General features: G+C 32.0%; 1 protein-coding gene across 1 annotated transcript; it reads right to left on the bottom strand.

Annotated features, from left to right (window-relative positions):
- Positions 1-17,522: 17,522 nt before the first annotated feature.
- Positions 17,523-18,525, bottom strand: LOC107429000 (major allergen Pru ar 1). The gene is made up of 2 exons (XM_016039610.4): positions 18,281-18,525; positions 17,523-18,027 (listed from the first exon to the last, which is right to left on the bottom strand). The coding sequence occupies exons 1-2, from the start codon at positions 18,462-18,464 to the stop codon at positions 17,732-17,734; spliced, it is 480 nt and encodes a 159-aa protein (XP_015895096.2). The 5' UTR covers positions 18,465-18,525; the 3' UTR covers positions 17,523-17,731.
- Positions 18,526-18,726: the final 201 nt, after the last annotated feature.

The following is an 18,726-nucleotide window of genomic DNA, read 5'->3' as shown; positions in this document are numbered from 1 at the left end:
TGGACAAGGATCGGCGGTGCGACTGGGTACTCAGCGGAACAGTAACTTTCGGCGAGCCGTTGCGGTCACCGGCAACCGTCGCCGGCGGCGGTGCGTACGGTGGCCGTTGGCTGAGATTTTTGGTGGTTTTGTAGATCGAGGGGAGAGGATTCCAATGGGACCAGCGGTGAGGCAAATGGAGGCCGGACGGCGGAGAAATCGGGGTTTGAAGATTTTCGGCCCCTCGCTGGAAAACGCTTCGATCCCGGCACGTCGGAGGTCCGGTGGCCGTGAAATTTGGTGGGTAGGCTGGACTTGAGGAGGTGGTGAGGGGTGGCTGGCGCGTGTGGCCTGAAAATGGCCAGAAACAGGGCAAACGGCGGTGGAGGGGAAAAATCACCGCCGAACTTCGCCGCCTCGATCCGGGCGCGTTCGGCGACCAACGGCCGTAAGATTTTGGGGTTTGGCCGAAAATGGGGAGAGGCTTCCGTCTGCCCGGCGCGTGTAACAAGAATCGGCCGGAAAATTTGAAGATTTCGGTGGCCGGTCGGTTTCTCTCTCTCTCTCTCTCTCTCCTCTCTCTCTTTCTCTCTCTTCCCCGAGATTTTTGTCAAATAAAAGCCACCGTGGTGTCACTGTTCATCCACATGGACCAATCAGATGATGACACATGGCATTACTGTGCACTTAAGCCAGATATAATAAAATATTACGGTATCCGACGAACTTCAAACGTCCATAACTTTTTAAGCAAATGTCCGATTTAAGCGTGCCGCTAGTCTATGAACTCGTATCGACGAGTACTTTACAACCATACAAGATTCAAAACAAAATTACACAACAAGAAAAAAGTCAACTCCTAGCACCTTTTGGACTGTTTGCACCTCGACTTGTTTTGCCCATAACTTTCAAACCGTAGCTCCGTTTTCGACGTGCTACTAGTCTACGAACTCGGGGCGTCATGCACTTCGCCACGGTACCCTGGTCAACTAGAAATTCCAACTAGAACAAAAAGTCAACTTTTGACCCACCTCGGTCAACGTGCACGAATTCCGGTGTGATTTGGGACGAGGTGTTACAGTTATGTATATAGACAAATATATACACTTATGTACATAAAAATGTGTATACTTATATAGTTTGTGTTATTTGTAATTTCAAAAATATTATGTATGTTCTAAATTTTTATGTGATTTAAATATATTTGTTATATAAGATTTATCATATGGTTTTGGAGAAATTATTTTTGTTTATTTGTTGTTGAATTTATTTTTACATTTATTTTGCAAGATAAATGTATTTATGTGAAATTAAATTATATGTGAATTTTATGTTATTTAATGTAATTTTTGCATAAATAAATTTTAAGGACTTAAGGAAAATAATTGTATTAAATTATTGTGCATAGAAACATAATTGTGTATTTAAGTATTTATGAATTTGATTCAATTGTGGTAAAATTGAATTATTTAAGGTGTTGGATTTTTTTTTGATGGTTTAAAAGAAATATGGATGATTGGTTATTATGTTATGGATCAACGTACAAGTTATATTCATGGTTGGTTTTTGTCAGCTGGGATGAGAGAGGATGATAGGCAAATATATTTGCATAGTGAGCATCAGTCGTCGCTTTTCTTGGCCATAGGGTGACTGATCATTACAGATTAGCGTGCATATATATATGGCTATTTTTTGAGAGCTGTAGGCCTGAGGATTGGCAAGTATATTTACTCAGTGAGCATTAGCCACCCTCCCCTCAGTCGAAAGATGATTGTTTTAGCCATGGCAAGTTATTAGCAATCAGCTCTACAGGACACCACGGTGATCGATTGCAGATTTCTCTCTTTAGCCTCCTTTTCAGGTAGTGCTTGGGATGCCGAGTATTGTCTGACACTATTAGTATATCATATGGTGCATCAAGTATCTTTTTTTATGTATAGTCATATTTTTTATATATTTGTTTATCTATATATAAATTATGTTATGTCTATTTATCTATATATAAATTATGTTATGTTTATTTATCTATATATAAATTATGTTATATCCGTATGTATCACACCATATAGGATCTGATTCAGTCTATTAATCGTTTTGTCTCATGATTCTGCTGCCCATGAGACCGGTGGATCAGACAACCACTATAGGCAACCATCCCCGACCGTATTGGTAGCAGTTGATTTGTGACAGTTGATATCATCGGACCATGCATTAGCATGTTATATGATATATTGGGCATATTTCCCCTACGAGTATGCAATTTGATAGTATATTTATAAATTTTAAAATCTTATTTTGCTTTATTTTATTTTATCTATTAATAATTATGATTTTCAATTATTATCATTATTTGTTATTGTAATTATTATTATTACTATTATTATTATTGGTGTTACTATTAGTTGTTACTATTGTCAATGTTGTTGTTGTTATTATTATTATTATTATCATCATCATCATCATCATCATCATTATTTTTTTTATTATTGTTATCAATTGTTATGGGTTATTTTTCTTTTGTTGTTATGATTATTATCGTAATTATTATTATTTATCATTGTTACTATTGTTAATTATTATTGTAGTTGTTATTGTCATTTACTATGATTATTATTATTATTGTTATTAATATTATTATTACTATTTATTATTAATATTGTTGTTGTTACTAATATCGCAATTATTATTATTATTATTATTATTCTTACCATTGTCATTAATAATAATATTATTATTATTACTTGTAAATTTGTTATTGTTATTATTATCATCATTACTGTCAACCGCATATTCATCATAATTGTCCAATTGGGCAAGTGTTGGGGCAAAGTATGATAGCTTTCGAATAGGTAGTATAGCCTTTAGGTAAGTGTAGTAGCCTTTGGGCATATATGGTAGCCCCCGAATAAGTTATACTAAAATTATTATCATTATTATTGTTGTTGTTGTTGTTGTTGTTTTCATATTGCCTTTCTATCTACATATATGTATTTGGTGTGTTCATAAAATGGTATAGAAATATAGGACTGTACTAAATGGGTGGTGTGGGCTAACATGGATCCTAAATGTATTTGTTTTCATTAATTTATTTTTAGCACTTGTATTCATATGATTTTATTACTGAAGTGTTGCATTTTGTGGAAAAACTTTATAGTAAGGTCGGAAGAATAAGATGGTATGATAGTGAAGTGGTTTATGTATAGAGAATTTTTGGGATATGCTCACCTTAGAGGAAATGCTATCGGATTTTCTGTAGGATGGTCTGGTAGAATTTCCCTTAGGATTAAGGCTTATCTAAGATTCTGGTAAGGGATTCTGGATAGATCCTAACATGTAGATGTTGCATGCTAACATGGCAAGGCTGGTAAGGTGGATTTTATCAAATTTAGTTACTATCAAAAAGTGGATTTTAGAAATTGGCATTAAATTGATGGTTGACATTATTACTAATTCGCATGTGAATATGGCATTTAGTATTAAACTTGTATGTTTGTAAATATACATTTGTATATATAGAGATATATGTGTGTATACTTTTAGCCTTATGTATATATATATATATATATGTTTGCATATATATATATATATATGTATATATATAATGAAAGGGACTATCTAGAGTCAAGATCGGCCAGATGATTAATATCCGACTAAAAAACATGTCAAAATGCTATAGCCGTTGGAGTGTCTATGATGGGCACGGACGGCTGAGATTGAATTGCAAAAAAATTCCTAAAATTCCTTTTTGTCCTGCTCACACAGACTGGTTCCAAAATTCCCAAATCCTCTTCTCCTCCTAACTTACTTTCCTTCCTCTACTCCTCTTTGCGAATGTTGATTGCTCATATAATTTGATCCCCGAGGAGCTCTGCACCAAGATCTCGCTCAGCAACATACTTATCGTTCAGAGAGGAATGTCACCATGCGTGCCATCGGCATCGAGCTCAACAAGCAGGTATATTTACCATCTGGGTTTTTCTCTTTTTATTAAAAATTATTTTATAGATTCACTAACTACTGTTGGTTAACTTTTCCTAGGAGGCCATATATTTCTGCTAGTGTTTGATATGTTTATGCAGTGAAATTTCTTGTTTGGAAATTAGAATGGATTAAGCAAATAAATTTTGTACAATTTTTTTTTTTTAATGAAATGAAAGAAATTGTTTTGTGAATTTGTCCATTGTATAAGCTTTTGGGTTTACCATTTATCCTAAATAATTTTATAATCTTTTTAATCAATTTCGAGATTTTATACACCACTAAAGCTTTCATAGGCTTGGTACAAGTTTTGTTATTGATTGGTTTTAACGTGTTTTATTGTTTCACAAGCTTTGATGGATTAGATGGACTAGTTGGGTATCAAGCTCATGAGTATGGATAGTATTTTATTTCTAAATATCTACTGGGTTATATTTCTATTTATTTTCAGCTTTAAAGCCTTTATACCATTATTTGCTGCTATTTGAGAACTTGAATAGTAGTTATAAAATTAAGTTATTATTTATCTTGTTTGTAAAATCTATATTAAAGGTTTGCACGTGATGTCTTATAGTTTAGGGAGTATGCAATGCAGTGTGATTCGGTGACTATGATTGTTGCATTGTTTATATTGTAAAAGCTTGTTTTATTGCGGACTAAAAAACTGAGTATTATATTTTTGTCAAAAAGTAGTTTTCTGTTGCTTAATATCTTTACCAATCCATGCTCTCTATTTCGAAGCAACCTTTATATGGTGTGGCATACTTTAGTTGTATGGATACTCTTCGATGCATCTGAAGATTATGAACTTTGATCCATTAAAATTCTTGTTCTTAAATTGTTCTTTGATTGTTGTTGTTGCTAAGTAATTTTCTTTGGCACGATATATTTTCCAATCTTATCTGTGATTGCCTGTTGCACCATGCCTTAGGTTATAAATCCATCTATAATCAATTTAAGTTTTATGATGAATGAATTCATGTTTGTGTTGAGCATCTATAATTCATAAATTGTTCAGCCACCTAGGTGCACTGAGGAATTTTGGTTGAGGAAGGTGAAGAATGATCAGCTAAAGGCAGAGGCCAAGGCAAGAGGAGAGGTCATTAGCATAAAGAGGCAGTGTGAAGGTCCTAAGCTTGGCTTCAAGGTGGAAAGAGCTAAATTGGAAACAGTTACTCCCATTCCCTATGATGTTGTTAGCGATCTCAAGGGTGGCTATTAGAGTTGTTCCCATTTTTTCCTTTCTTTTTTTCCCCCTTCGTTTTTCTTTTACATCTCCCTATTTTTGTAACTGATCTGTAAGCTCTATTAGACTATTGGACATGTTTATGTTGAGTACATTTTCATTAGAATATGGAATTGATAATCTTTGGAGGTACATTTTTGTTTCAGACTGTTAATTTTATTACTTAGCAATATGTTTGCTATGGAAAAGTTTAATTATAAATTTGTTCCTTTTTTGCCCTATGTAGTTGTGTTTTGAGATTATTCATTTGCCCAAAGGGTGTTTTGGCTGTTCAATTCTGAGGTTACCATGATGGACGATTTATACATGTCTCAAAATACAAAGTACTCTTAGCAAAACTTCAATGTTGGGAGGTTGTTTTATAGAATATTTTCCTTTGGTAAACTCTATCACAGTCTTGATTACAAATGCTAGGTTCTGCAAATGATAGCATAGGCCATATGGTGGTCGAAATTGACAAGAGAGTGCTCAAAATGTAATTACCCCTTTTCTCCATGCGAAAAAGAAATTATGGAGTGTATTACCAAATGATACAGGGTTAGTATAGAATTATACATTGAAAACTATTTTAGAAAACATGTTTCTCTTTCTAAATAATTGAAAACTTGAGAAAATAGTTCTTTTAAGAAAGATAGTTCCACATTTGAGAAAATATGATCGATTAAATTATATATATATTTTTAAATAAAAGCGTGAGAATTGATCATACCTGGAATTTTGGGGATAAAAATTGAAACAAAAACAAAGAGTTAGAACCTCAATTAGAAGTCTCAAGCATTTATGATTTATACAACAAGATTCTACTATATCATAAAGTAGAAAACTAACATGTATTTTAAAATTGGGTTAAGCAATGAATGTACTCAACATGCTTGATGTTTTTATTGAACAATCTTTGCTAAAAGAAAAGAAAACAAAATTAGACATGAAATGCTTCTTTTAAAACCTCTCGTTCTATAGATACACATCCCTCATTACCCAAATTTGTTCGTGTTGAAGGATAGATTTCTAGGGCTACGATCAATAACACCCCTATCCTTGAAATTTAAAATACCTGGGTTTTTTATTATTATTTGTTTAAAGTAGAAATTTATTACAATAATTTGCTTTCTTTGAAGAAGGATGATTGTCTTCATTTGAAATCTTCAACAGCCCAATTTAGTGCACTACTTGCGCCGAAGTACTAGTCTTTGTCTGAAGCCAGTAAAACAACCAAGTCTAAGACCTTTCAATGTACGAACCTAGAAAGGAAAGGAACCTGAGCTACAGTTGTTGGTAGGAAAAGAAAAATCTAGATGGGAAATAAACCTGCTTGTTGATCTCGATGCCGATGTTGCGCTTGGTGACATCCCTCTCTGAAGGATAAGCATGTCGCAGAATGAGATCTTGGTGTAGAGCTCCTCGGGGCTCAAATTATACGAGCAATCAATATTCGCAAAGAGGAGAAGAGCAAGGAAAGTAGATTGGGAGGAGAAAAGGATATTGGAATTTTGGAATGGTCTATATGAGCGGGACGAAAAGGAATTTTGGGAATTTTTTTGCAATTTAATCTCAACCATCCGTGCCCATGGTAGACAATCCAACGGCTATAGCATTTTGACATGTTTTTGGTTCGAATATTAACCATCCGGCCGATCCTGACTCTAGACAGTCCCTATAATGAAAATGGTTCATAAATTGTGACTTATTATAGGATGTTTTTGTAAAACTTTACTAGGATAGTATGAACTCGTTTTAGGGTAAGATTTGCTAAATATGTATTTAGCTTAATAAGACCCAATCTTAAGTTATAAATACAATAGAAGATACAATACTATTTTGTTTATTTATTTAGTTATTTATTTGTTTATGTAAATTTTCATCTACTTATTTACTTAGCTAAATTAGTATTCTTATTTATGCTTTCATTTAATTATTTATTTATTTGTTCTTGGTAGTCTGGGCTTTAAATAAACTACTTAGTAAGGATGTTATAAGGTGCTTATTATCCATTTTGGATCTAATGATATATATATATATATATATAGTTCAGGTTATCCTTAGTCATATGTATTTATACCTATAGTTATGATTTGCAAGATTGTTTGTCTATATTCACCTATATGTATATATGTTCAAATATATGTATTTATGTCTATGTGTACAACTAAACATGCGTGTATATATATATATATATATATTTATTCATTTATTTAGTCATTATTAAAAGTTGGATTTAAATGGGTTATTTAAAAAATTATTATTAATGGAGTATTTTATAAAATTTCAAAAAGGGTTTAGATGCTTATGTTGATTTAAAAAATAACTATATTAGTCAATTTATGGTTTTGTTTGCGAAATGGATTATGATAAATTTTAGCTTTCATAAAGTGAATATTTTATTAAAATATGTTTGTATATATAATACATTTATATGTGTAAGTATAAATGAATATGTGCATATGATAGTTGTTATTAATTATCGATTGATTTATTTATTTATACTAATCTAACAGAATTAACAGTTGTGAAAATACTTAATATTAAAATGATGTTATCATAGTATATTTCCCTAAAATTATGTTTTGGGTTTTATAAATATTTATTTATTTGTTTAAAACATTTAACTATGGTTTTAAAAATGTAATTATGAGGAGATGACATTTTTGTAATTATATATTTTATGTGACTAGTTAGTCTGTAGATGCACTATAAAATATTGATGTTCTATACTATTATGTTTATGGATAAACGCATAGGTTATATTTAGTCATCCTTTATGAGTTGGGGTAAGCAAAAGTAGGTAGGTATTTTACGGTGATGACTTTAGCCACCTGTACCATGACTGAAGGACGGTAGGTTTAGCCACTTTTATGGGTGCTAAGGTGAGCGAGGGTAGCAGGTATTTCTATTGTGACAACATTAGCCACCTTTCATTGGTCATATAATGGCAGGTTATTTAGCATCACCACCGTTGGGATGCTAATAAGGTTGCATGCAAGTTCTCTTCTCTCTTTTCCCCATTAGTTAAGCAGTGTTTGGGATGCCAAGCATCATTTGGTAGCATTGGCATATCGTATGGTGCATCAGATATCCTTTCAATATTACACACACACACACACATATATATATATATATATATTATATCATTATATAATGGTGTACCACACCTTACAAGTCAACTACCTAGCTGAGCTCATGAACGGGTTAGTATAGTTTTTTTATTGCCTACAAGACTAGTGAGTTGGGCGACCACTATAGACAAATATCTTTGGCTGTATTGGTGGTAGTATATCTACAGACAATTGATATCATGGAACTATGCATTAGTGTACTATATGGTACATCGGGTGTGTCTCCATTATGGTGGGTTATTTAATGTATTTATTACTTTTAGCTCAATTTTACCTATTTAAGGGTCCCCAACATATATAAATGTATTACGATTTATTAAGTTTTTACTTATATTTGCATTCCTACGTTATTGTTATCAAAGTCTCGTAAATTTGTGGAAACTTGTAGTAAGGTGGGAAATAATAAGGTGGATGTGCATTTTTGGAGTATGTTTTCTATGCAGGGTACTTTTGGGGTGTCCAGTTTATAGGGGAGATGCTGCCATATTTTCTATAGAATTTCCCTTAGTCGACGCCATCATAGGGTCCCGATAAATAACTCTGAGAGGCTCCTAACAATTTTGGCTTCAGAGCTTTAGGTTTCATTGTCCCTAGGAGGTTTTGGTATATGTTGGCGTATCCTAAGCTATTACCCCTTTATCATATAGTTATGCTCGGAAGTGGTACAAACTCTCTGTGTCGGTAAAGGGATAACATCACTAGTTAGTCTAGGTAACGGGAGCAAGTTTTAGGTTTTGTTCCTAGTTTGGTGTAATAAATTTCGAGGATAAAATTTTATAAGGGGATAGATTGTAACACCTTGAGCCGAGAAAACATTCCATATTTGACTTTTACTAGGTTTAACTAAGGTTAACTAGGATTGACTAAGTAAGCTCCACAGTTGACTTTTTATTGCGAGAGAATTACACTTTGACAAAGGTATCTGGTGAAGTACTCATCAACCTGATTACGTAGACTAGTAGTATATCAAAATATGAGCTAAGATTACAAAGTTATGGTCATAATCAGGTACCATCCTAATGGATCAAGTGAGCCTGAGGTTGACTTTCTATTTGTATGGATTTTTATCTTGACTAGTACCATATGATAATGTTTATCTTTATGAGTTCATAGACTAGTGGCATGCTTAATTTGGACCTACGATTGAACAGTTACGGATTTATAAATTTGTGCTTATTTTTTTTTTTATGACTGACTTTATCAGGTTGTGGAATATTTCAAAGGGCCACTGACAAATTCCATGTGTCACTAATCGGTAGGTTCCATATGCCCTAATTGGTAGGTGCCATGTATCGTGGCTTGAAAGGGCAACGTGTCACGATAAAATTATTTTTCCTTTTCTTTCCTTCTCTTTCTCTCTCTCTCTCTCTCTCTCTCTCTAATTGGCTAAATTGGCCATGCTCTAGCCATTGGATGTTGACATGCATTGGTCGGTGTGGAGACTTAAGGCAAGCTGACACCGGCCGCTAAATCACCGACCATTTTGGCTAGATGGGTTGTGATTGGCATTCAAATGCTGGCGGCCGACGTTGCCTAGTTCACTAGTTTTTGGTGGACTCTGGCCACAAGGCTTGTCCCTCCCTTTTAATGTTGACCCTTTGATTTCAAATATGGTCTCTATTTGTTCAAATTCAGAACGGTTGAAGAGATACAACGGTTTGAAGTTTTGTCCAAACTTTCCGATCATTTTCCAACCATCGGCGATGAGATATGCAAGTTTGAGCTTAATATCTTTGATCCTAATCCCTCAAGTTTTCATTTGGTATATAATTTGTAAAGTTTGGTTGGGTATTTGAGATTTTACCATTTTTGAGTAAATTTTGTATTTACTGTGGAAATTGTGTTAAATTGTATATATAAACATGTTTATACATACATATGTGTATGTATGAGTATGAAAATATAAAGTAGTGAGTTTTAATTTTTATTTTAAAATTATGTTTAGTGTTATGGTCCTAATTGTTATAAAGATTGGATTATCTTGGACTATGCTTGGCAAACCTTGAGGTCGTGTAAGTATGGTTGTAGTACTGGTGTTGATTGTGATTCTTTGAATGCTAGTGAAGACGATGACATTGCAAGGTTGATGATATGGCACTAGGTGTAGATGTGGCAATGCTAGTGTGATGGATTTTATCAAATCTAGTTACTATCAAAAAGTGGATTTTATAAATTGACAGTGAATTGATGGTTGACCTTGTTGCTAATTCACATGTAAATATGACATTTAGTATTAAACTTACATGTTTGTAAATATATATGTGTGTATACTTTTGGACATGTGTGTTGATGTATATATATTTGTTAAAAGATTGTGCATGTATATATATATATATAATAAAAGATGGTTCATAAGTTGTGACTGACAATATAATGTTTTTGTAAAGTTGTACTAGGATAGTATGAATAGTTTTAGGATAGGATTTGCTCAATATGTGTTTGGCTTAATAAGACCCAATCTTAAGTTATAAATAAAACATAAGGTATAACAATATTTTGTTTAGTTATTTATTTATTTAGGTATCTATTTGTTTACTTAGTTAAATTTTCATCTATTTATATTTTTGTTTATTTATTTAGCTAAATTATTTATTTAATTGTCTATCCAATTATTTACGTTTTTATTTAATTATTTATTTATTTGTTCTTAGTGGTCTGGGTTTTAAATGTACTACTTAGTAAGGATGTTATAAGGTACTTATTATCCATTTTGGATCTAATGTAATATATAGCTATATATATATATATATATATAGAGTGTCAAGTTATGTTTAGTTAAATGTATGTATACCTACATTTATGATTTGCTAGATTTTTTTTTTTTTTGTTTATATTCACCTATATGTATATGTTTATATATATATATGTGTGTGTATGTGTGTGCACGTATAATTAAATATTTATATATATATATATATATTTATATATATTTATTAATTTATCTAGTCATCATTAAAAGTTGGATTTAAAGGGGTTATTTAAAAAATTGTTTTTAATTCGGTATTTTATAAATTCCAAAGAAAAGTTTAGATGCTTATGTTAATTTAGAAATAACTGTATTAGTTGATTTATGATTTTATTTGCGAAATAGATTATCATAAATTTTAGCTCTAATAAAGTGTATATGTTATTAAAATATGTTTGTATATGTTAGTATATTTATATGTGTGAGTATAAATCAATATGTTCATATGATTTTTTTTAAGGCTAATTGTTATTAATTATTGATTTATTTACTTATTTGTCCTAATCCATGAGAAGTAAAAATTGAAAAAGATACTTACTATTAAAATTATGTTATTGTAGTATATTTATGTTATTGTAGTATATTTCCCTAAATTATGTTTTGGATTTCATATTTATTTATTTATTTGTTTGTTTAAAAAATTTAATTAAGGTTTATTATGAGGAGTTGACGTTTTTGTAATTATATATTTTATGTGGTTAGTTAGTTTGTATTTGCACCATACAATCTTGGTGTTCTGTACTATTATTTTTATGGATTAGAATGCAGATTATATTTAGTAGTCTTTTGTGAGTTATGGTGAGCAAGCGTAGGTGGGTATTTTATGGTGATGGCATTAGCCACCTTCCCTATGGCCGAAGGAGGGCGCGTTTAGCTATTCTTATGGGTGCTAAGCTGAGTGAAGGTAGGCAGGTATTTCTATTATGACAACATTAGACACGCCATCTTGGTCATAGGATGATAGATTATTTAGCGCTGACACCGTTGGGATGCTAATAAGGTCATGTGCAGGTTCTCTTCTTTCCTTTCCCCATCTATCAAGGATTATTTTGGATGGTAAGCATCTTTTGGTAGCGTATTGTATGGTGCATTAGATATCCCTTATATATATATATATTATGGTAGTTATGATGTACCACACCGTATTGGGGCAATGACCTGGCTTGGCTTATGAATGGCTTAGTTTTGTATTTCTACTCTCTACGAGACCAGTAGGTTGGACAGCCATTATAGGCAACTACCAATAGCCATATTGGTGGTAGTATACCTACAAATAGTTGATATTATAGAACCATGAATTAGTATACTATATGGTACATTAGGTATATCTCTACTACACATGTGCGAGTTATTTAACGTATTTATCAGTTTTAATTCTATTTTACCTATTGATTATTATTATTATTATTATTATTATTATCATTATTATTATCTTTATTATCTTTGTATCTACATTTATATGTTTGTTAGGTTCATGAAGTGTTGTAAAAAAGTGTAAAATTGTGGTAAGTAGGAGGTGTACGTATTTTCGGTGCTAAGTAAAAACTCGGGATAAGTTGAGACCATCCTAGGATAGGTAGTAAGCTTTGAAAAGGGCCTTGACACATTTAAAGCTATTTACAATTTATTAATTTTTACTCATATTTGCATTCCTACATTATTATTATTGAAGTCCTATAAATTTACGGAAACATGTGGTAAGGTGGGGAAGAATAAGGTGGACGTGCATTTTCAGAGTAAGTTTTCTGTGCAAGGTGCTTTTAAGAGAGTACAGTTTATAGGCTACATTATAGTGTACCAATCTATATGTGTGAAAAATGTGTGCACAATGTCCAATGACACTGTGCCATATATTAAGTTTTTAACTAATTTTGTGAGTGCACAGTGCCACCCACTGGTGTTTTTGATTGGTGGAGGGGTGAGAGAGAGAGAGAGAGAGAGAGAGAGAGAGAGAGAGAGAAATCGACCATTATTAGTTTGCCGTGCTCTGGCCACTGCCAGCATGGATGCGTTGAAGTAGCAAGTTGGTGGCCGTGAAATCGACTTGCTAGCCAAGTTTCACGGCTGGTAGGAGGGCAATGCATCAGGTCAGGGATATTTTCGACGACGATGCCATCGGCTTCAATGGCCGATTTCTCTCAATTCGGCCATCTATTTTCAACATCACTTACACCACCATGTTATCCACCTTTCGATCTACCTTGCCACCAAGTTTCATGGCCAGTGATCACCAGACGCATTGCCGTCGGCGACGATCATTGGTGACCATAGCCGTTCACCAAAATTCTTGGTTCCAGCGAGTTTCCAACGACACCATCCACCTATTCCCCCTATTTTAACCCCCCTAAACCCAAATTCTCCAAATCCCAATAGATCAGGAGATATGAAGAGGACCTTTCCTGGTTAGATTTCGACCACCACCAATCCGATCCTGAAAGGTAAGGTTTAATCTATGATCCTTGTTTTACAAACTTCGATTTAGTATATAATTTGTGTATTTTGGACAATGTTTGTGTTAGCTCCCCGGATAACTCGTGTATGTTATATATGATTAAAATATTATTTTCATCGGTACTGTATGTTGTTGATATTTTAGGCACACGTGTGAATTGTGGAATCGATCCCGCAGAGGATCTTTAGTGATCCACACATTTAATGTGTGTGATCCTCTTTCGAAAACTATTTGGGGTTGTTAAATAGAAATATTCTATTATTTGAACTTTTGAAAATGTTACATGTTTAATACTTAAGAAAAATTGTTATTTGAATTTATGATGCAAAAATTATGTTGATTTGAATATGTGTTGCATAGAATTTATATATTTGATTTTAAAGAAATTATGGTTTTAAATTGTTGTTAAATTTTTATGTGATTTTATGATATTTTTAATGTTACTTTTGATATAAATTGATTTTGAGGATTTAAGAAAAATATTTGTATTAAATTATTGAGCTAAAAATTTGTATTTATGCAATTAAATATTTATGGATATGGTTTTATGGTGTTAAAAATTGATGTATTTATACTGATGGATTTATGATGATGGTTTAAAAAGAAAGGTGCAATTTTATGGTTTAAATGATGTACTAAACCTATTGTATTTTATAAAATTTTTGGTGTTTGTGGGATACATAAGCTTATGATTTAGATGTAACATATAGGACTGGTATTCTATACTGTATATGTTGTTGGTGCATAAGTTTATATGGTTATCTCGTAGGATACCATAGACCTGAGGGTTAGCAAGTATTACATAGAGAGCAACAGTCATCCCTTCCATGATTAGGATGATTGTTACAAGCATTGATACCGTTGAGACACTAAGATGAACGTTTGCAAGTTTTTCTCTTTAACCTCCTCGCCAGAGTCGTATATGGGATGCTGAATGTTGTCTGGCGCCACTAGTATATAGTGTGGTCCATCAAGTTGTTTTCGTGACACGACTTTCGAACAAAAATGCTTTTGACTTGTATTTAGATTTAAATGTATTTAATTATTTTTTTTAATTATTTATTTCAAATTGATGTTTTATAATGTATTTATTCATATTGTTATCATTTATTTTAAATTAATGTTTTAAAATGCATTTTGTCATGTTTTTATTATTTAATTTGCTTTTATACCAAAATTTTCTATTACAAATTTTATTTGTGATTTCATTTTATTTCATGATAGTTCATTTAAAATTTAATAATTCGTTGTTAAATCATTTTCAACATAAATTTTAAATTTTAAATTATTTGTATTTTATTTGTATTTTTACTTATTTATTAATTTATTTCCATGATTTTTGAGGTATAAAATAATGGATTTTACAAAAATAGTTTTAAAAGGCAAATATTTCCAACTGAGTGAAATTGTAAGGGTTTTGAAAGAAAATTTTAAATTTTACTTATTTACTATTTTATATATTTGATTATTTATTATTAATGACATTTATTATATATTTATTATTTATGTAGCAGTTGGGGTCACTCACTAGGATGATTAGCATTTCATGTTTTTAAATCCGTTCCTCTAGACCCATGTTAGAAGATGTTAATCGTTCGGGGGTGAACTCGATGTCTATGTTCGTTGCTGAATTCTAAGAATTTTTTTTTTCTTTCCTTTTCTTCTTATCTTGTAATATTTCTTCCTATCTTATAATGTATTAAATTCTCTATTTAATTGTTTACCCTGTGATGCTCTGTATAATGTATTGCATATTTATTTAATTAATATTATGTTTGTTCCTTGTATTGCATTATTATGAAGTGTGGAAATTTGTGGAATTATTTGTATTGTGGTAGGAGGAATAAGGCGGCACTTTCATAAGTGTATTTTCTATGTAGGAAATTTTATGGCTTATCTAAACCTTAGTGGAAATGCTGTTGAATTTTCCATTAGAAGGTACAGTAGGGTTTCTCTGCGATTAGAGCTTGCCTAGAGTTCCGGCAAGAGCTGTTGGAGGGATCCTGACATCAAATATAAAATAGTCATTCTTTTAATAACTGATTATCAAAGTAGTTAGTTTCGGGGTTCAAAAGAACATTGCAGTTAAATGTGCTCTGGTAGGAGCAATTCTAGAATGGATGACCTCTTGGAAAACTTGAAAAAAATCCCATACCGTTTGGAGTGCAATGGGTAAATGAGGGACAATATTGGTGGAAAGAGAGTGGTAGGGCATTTTAGATAGTATTAGAGCCCGAATTCGAGGACATTGGGCTTAAGGGAGTTGTACTGTAAGACCTATGAGCTCTGAAGCATGCATAGCAAGAAAGGACAAGATTAGTGAACAATTTGAATGGATTGTGATGACCAATGGTAGTTTGGTGTGAGGTTGCCAGAATAAGTGTGGACAGGTGCAGGACACTGGCAAGTTACCTTACTGATAAGGCTAAATGGTATTCAATCCCACATCATCTGGGTATGGAACGGTGATTATTTAAATATAAATTAGTTACTCTCTTAACAACCCAAGCCTTTCAGTGTTTGAAAAAACTCTACAGTTCAGCGTGCTCCAATGATAGCAATTTGAGGATGGATGACCTTTTTATGAAAGTTGAATAAAACTTCATACTGCTTGAGAGTGTGGTGAATAAATAGGGGACAATATCAGTAAAGAGAAAATGGCAAGGCATTATATTTTTAACCCTATTAAGTTGAAAGCATATTATAATTAGTTGGACCATGCCATAACATTATATGCTGCATTTTTATATATGTTTGTGTCTCTCCCGAACAAAAACCATTAAGCAATTTCATCGTGTTTATAACAATTGAAGTTGGAAAAGTTTTCTAGGCTTAACACGGATACAATTATTTATATTCGTTATTATATTTTATAAAAATTAAATTTATATTTTAATTGATCCCTGCTTGGTTGCTTGGACAATGATCTCAAATTTGAATATTTATATCTTCATTATATAAAAAAAGAAAAGAAAATTAATATGATTTTTCTAAAATGAAAAGTTATATATGTAAATTCGGGTCCTCTACTTCTACAATCTTGATCTGTCTCTAATAGTAAGTTGTATTAAATTGGAAACTATATGATAACAAGATGATAGCAATGAATATTTAACTATTCTTTTCTGTTTAAGCTAGCACATAATAAGTTGAGGAAAGTACTTCAAAACAAGTAAGGTTGATTTTTCTAATATGCCAATATAGTACTAAATATGTATGAGGTTGTTGTCGTTTTAAATGGACATCAGGTGCTCTAAAGTTAGAACACACTTGGTATTGCAAATTTGTTATAATTATGTACCACGGAAAAAAAAGAAAAAGAAAAGAAAAGGTTGTTATAGCTAGATCTGGTAAAATTCTGCGGCACTAGCTCACATATCTATCGGTGTTCAAGTTTGCATTCACACTATTCACACTGTTGAGTCCATAACTGTGCCAACATAAAAAAACACATTAGCTAATGGGATGTTAACTGTAAAACATGATAACAACCATTAAACATGTTAAGAAAAATATTTTAATATTCTATGTTATGATTTTTAAATGTTCACTACTTGTTGATATAATTATTGAATATTATTTTCTTATATGTAATAATTGAGTTCAACTATTTTACAAATCCGTAAATATAATTATTTTGTTAATAATTTTCTAAAACCAGCCATCAATTAAATAAAATGTTGTATTGATGATTTTGATTTTAATATTTTTTATGTTCTTTAAAAATAAACTTTATGATTGAACTTAATGGATGAACGGTGTTAATGAGTTACACTACAATTTAATGGATAGTTTCATTTAATATTCTAAGAAGAAAGTTTAACAAATTATGTTTAGATGAACGAATTTGGGCACGACCATAACACACTATAATATGAATATGACAGTGTTGCCAAATCTAGTTATAGCTAGCTAGTTCATTATCATCTAATAAAAAATTAATTGTATTTGTATAATTTGAGGAAATCATGAATTTAGAAAGGAAAAAATAAATAGTATAAGCAGAAATAAGTAACTTTTAAAAATTAATTATTCCAATTCTCTGAAATGGTAGTATTAAGTAGTACTCCCTGTAAGGAAAATATCAAAATTCAAGCCTGATTTGGATTTGGTAGGAAAAAAAGGGAAATAATAAAAAAAAGTTTGAAAATAATGAATCAAACATTTTTGGAGAACTCAATCCAAAAAAAAAATATTATTGAAGAATATTGTCCTTTTTAATTGTAGGCAGCGGGATTTGCTGCAAGGTAGTTATCAACCGCCTTGAAGAGTTCTGCTGCTTTTGCTTCAGATTTCTTGATATATTCCTCGTTGAGCTTGTGATCACCTTTGGTGTGGTAAGTCCTAGTGCTCTTGATAATGGTTCCACCATTGGATGGCTCCATTTTGATATCATAAACAATCTTCTCCATGGTGTCCTCCATACCATCACCATCAAAAACTGTGTAGCTGTGGGTATAGTTGCTTTTATCCACTGCATCAATCCTGTGTTTCACAAACTTGAATTTACTGCCTGCCCAAAAAGAAAAGAAAAAAAGGATTAGTTTAGAATTCTCATTACTAGAAAAACAATTCTGCTAAAAAAAGAAAAAAAAAATGTAAACTCATCCTACATCAGTCTTAACCAGAATAAACTAGGTGGGTAAAAATTAATTGTTTTTTAAATAAGGTCAGATTGTACCACTAGTAGAATAAATATATGAACTGGGAAATCATTAATGACCATCCTTTTATATATAAAAAAGGTTTATAAGAATTATACTTACTCTCGGGAAAAGTAATCTTTTTTACAGTTCCAGGTCCTCCATCTCCCTCAAGAATTTCAGAACTCTTAATGCAATCGGGAATGACTTTGGGAAAGAGATTGTCACTATCAAGGACTAAGGCCTTGAACAATCTTTCTGGTGGCACAGCTGAGGTGTGCTCGGCGTTGTATGTAAAAGCACCCATTTGATAATTTATGAAAGGTTATTCATGAAAACTATCAAGGAGGATTGTTTATATAAGTTCTATTTTTTATTTCTTTCTTTTGCCTAATAGAATGGCTACTCTACCTCCATTCAATGTGGACTTAGATCACCTATCCCCGCAAAAAAAGGAAAAAGACTTAGAACCACGACCAAGTATAATATTCACTTTAAATTTAAATACTATATTTACATATTGAGTTTTTACAAATTAGATTTATTGTAATTTTAGTGGTATTGTCCAC

This window comes from Ziziphus jujuba, chromosome 12 (genome assembly GCF_031755915.1).
Source record: "Ziziphus jujuba cultivar Dongzao chromosome 12, ASM3175591v1".
In the NCBI taxonomy this organism is placed as follows: domain Eukaryota; kingdom Viridiplantae; phylum Streptophyta; class Magnoliopsida; order Rosales; family Rhamnaceae; genus Ziziphus; species Ziziphus jujuba.
Note: the sequence above shows the minus strand (reverse complement) of the source record. Positions and strands in the feature narration are given on the sequence as shown.

Bases quoted from the DNA above. Each gene is read 5' to 3' on its own strand.
- LOC107429000 (XM_016039610.4), bottom strand. From the start codon at position 18,464: ATGGGTGCTTTTACATACAACGCCGAGCACACCTCAGCTGTGCCACCA. The intron at 18,028-18,280 runs GTAAGTATAATT...CTTTTTGGGCAG, and splicing joins AAAGATTACTTTTCCCGAGA to GCAGTAAATTCAAGTTTGTG.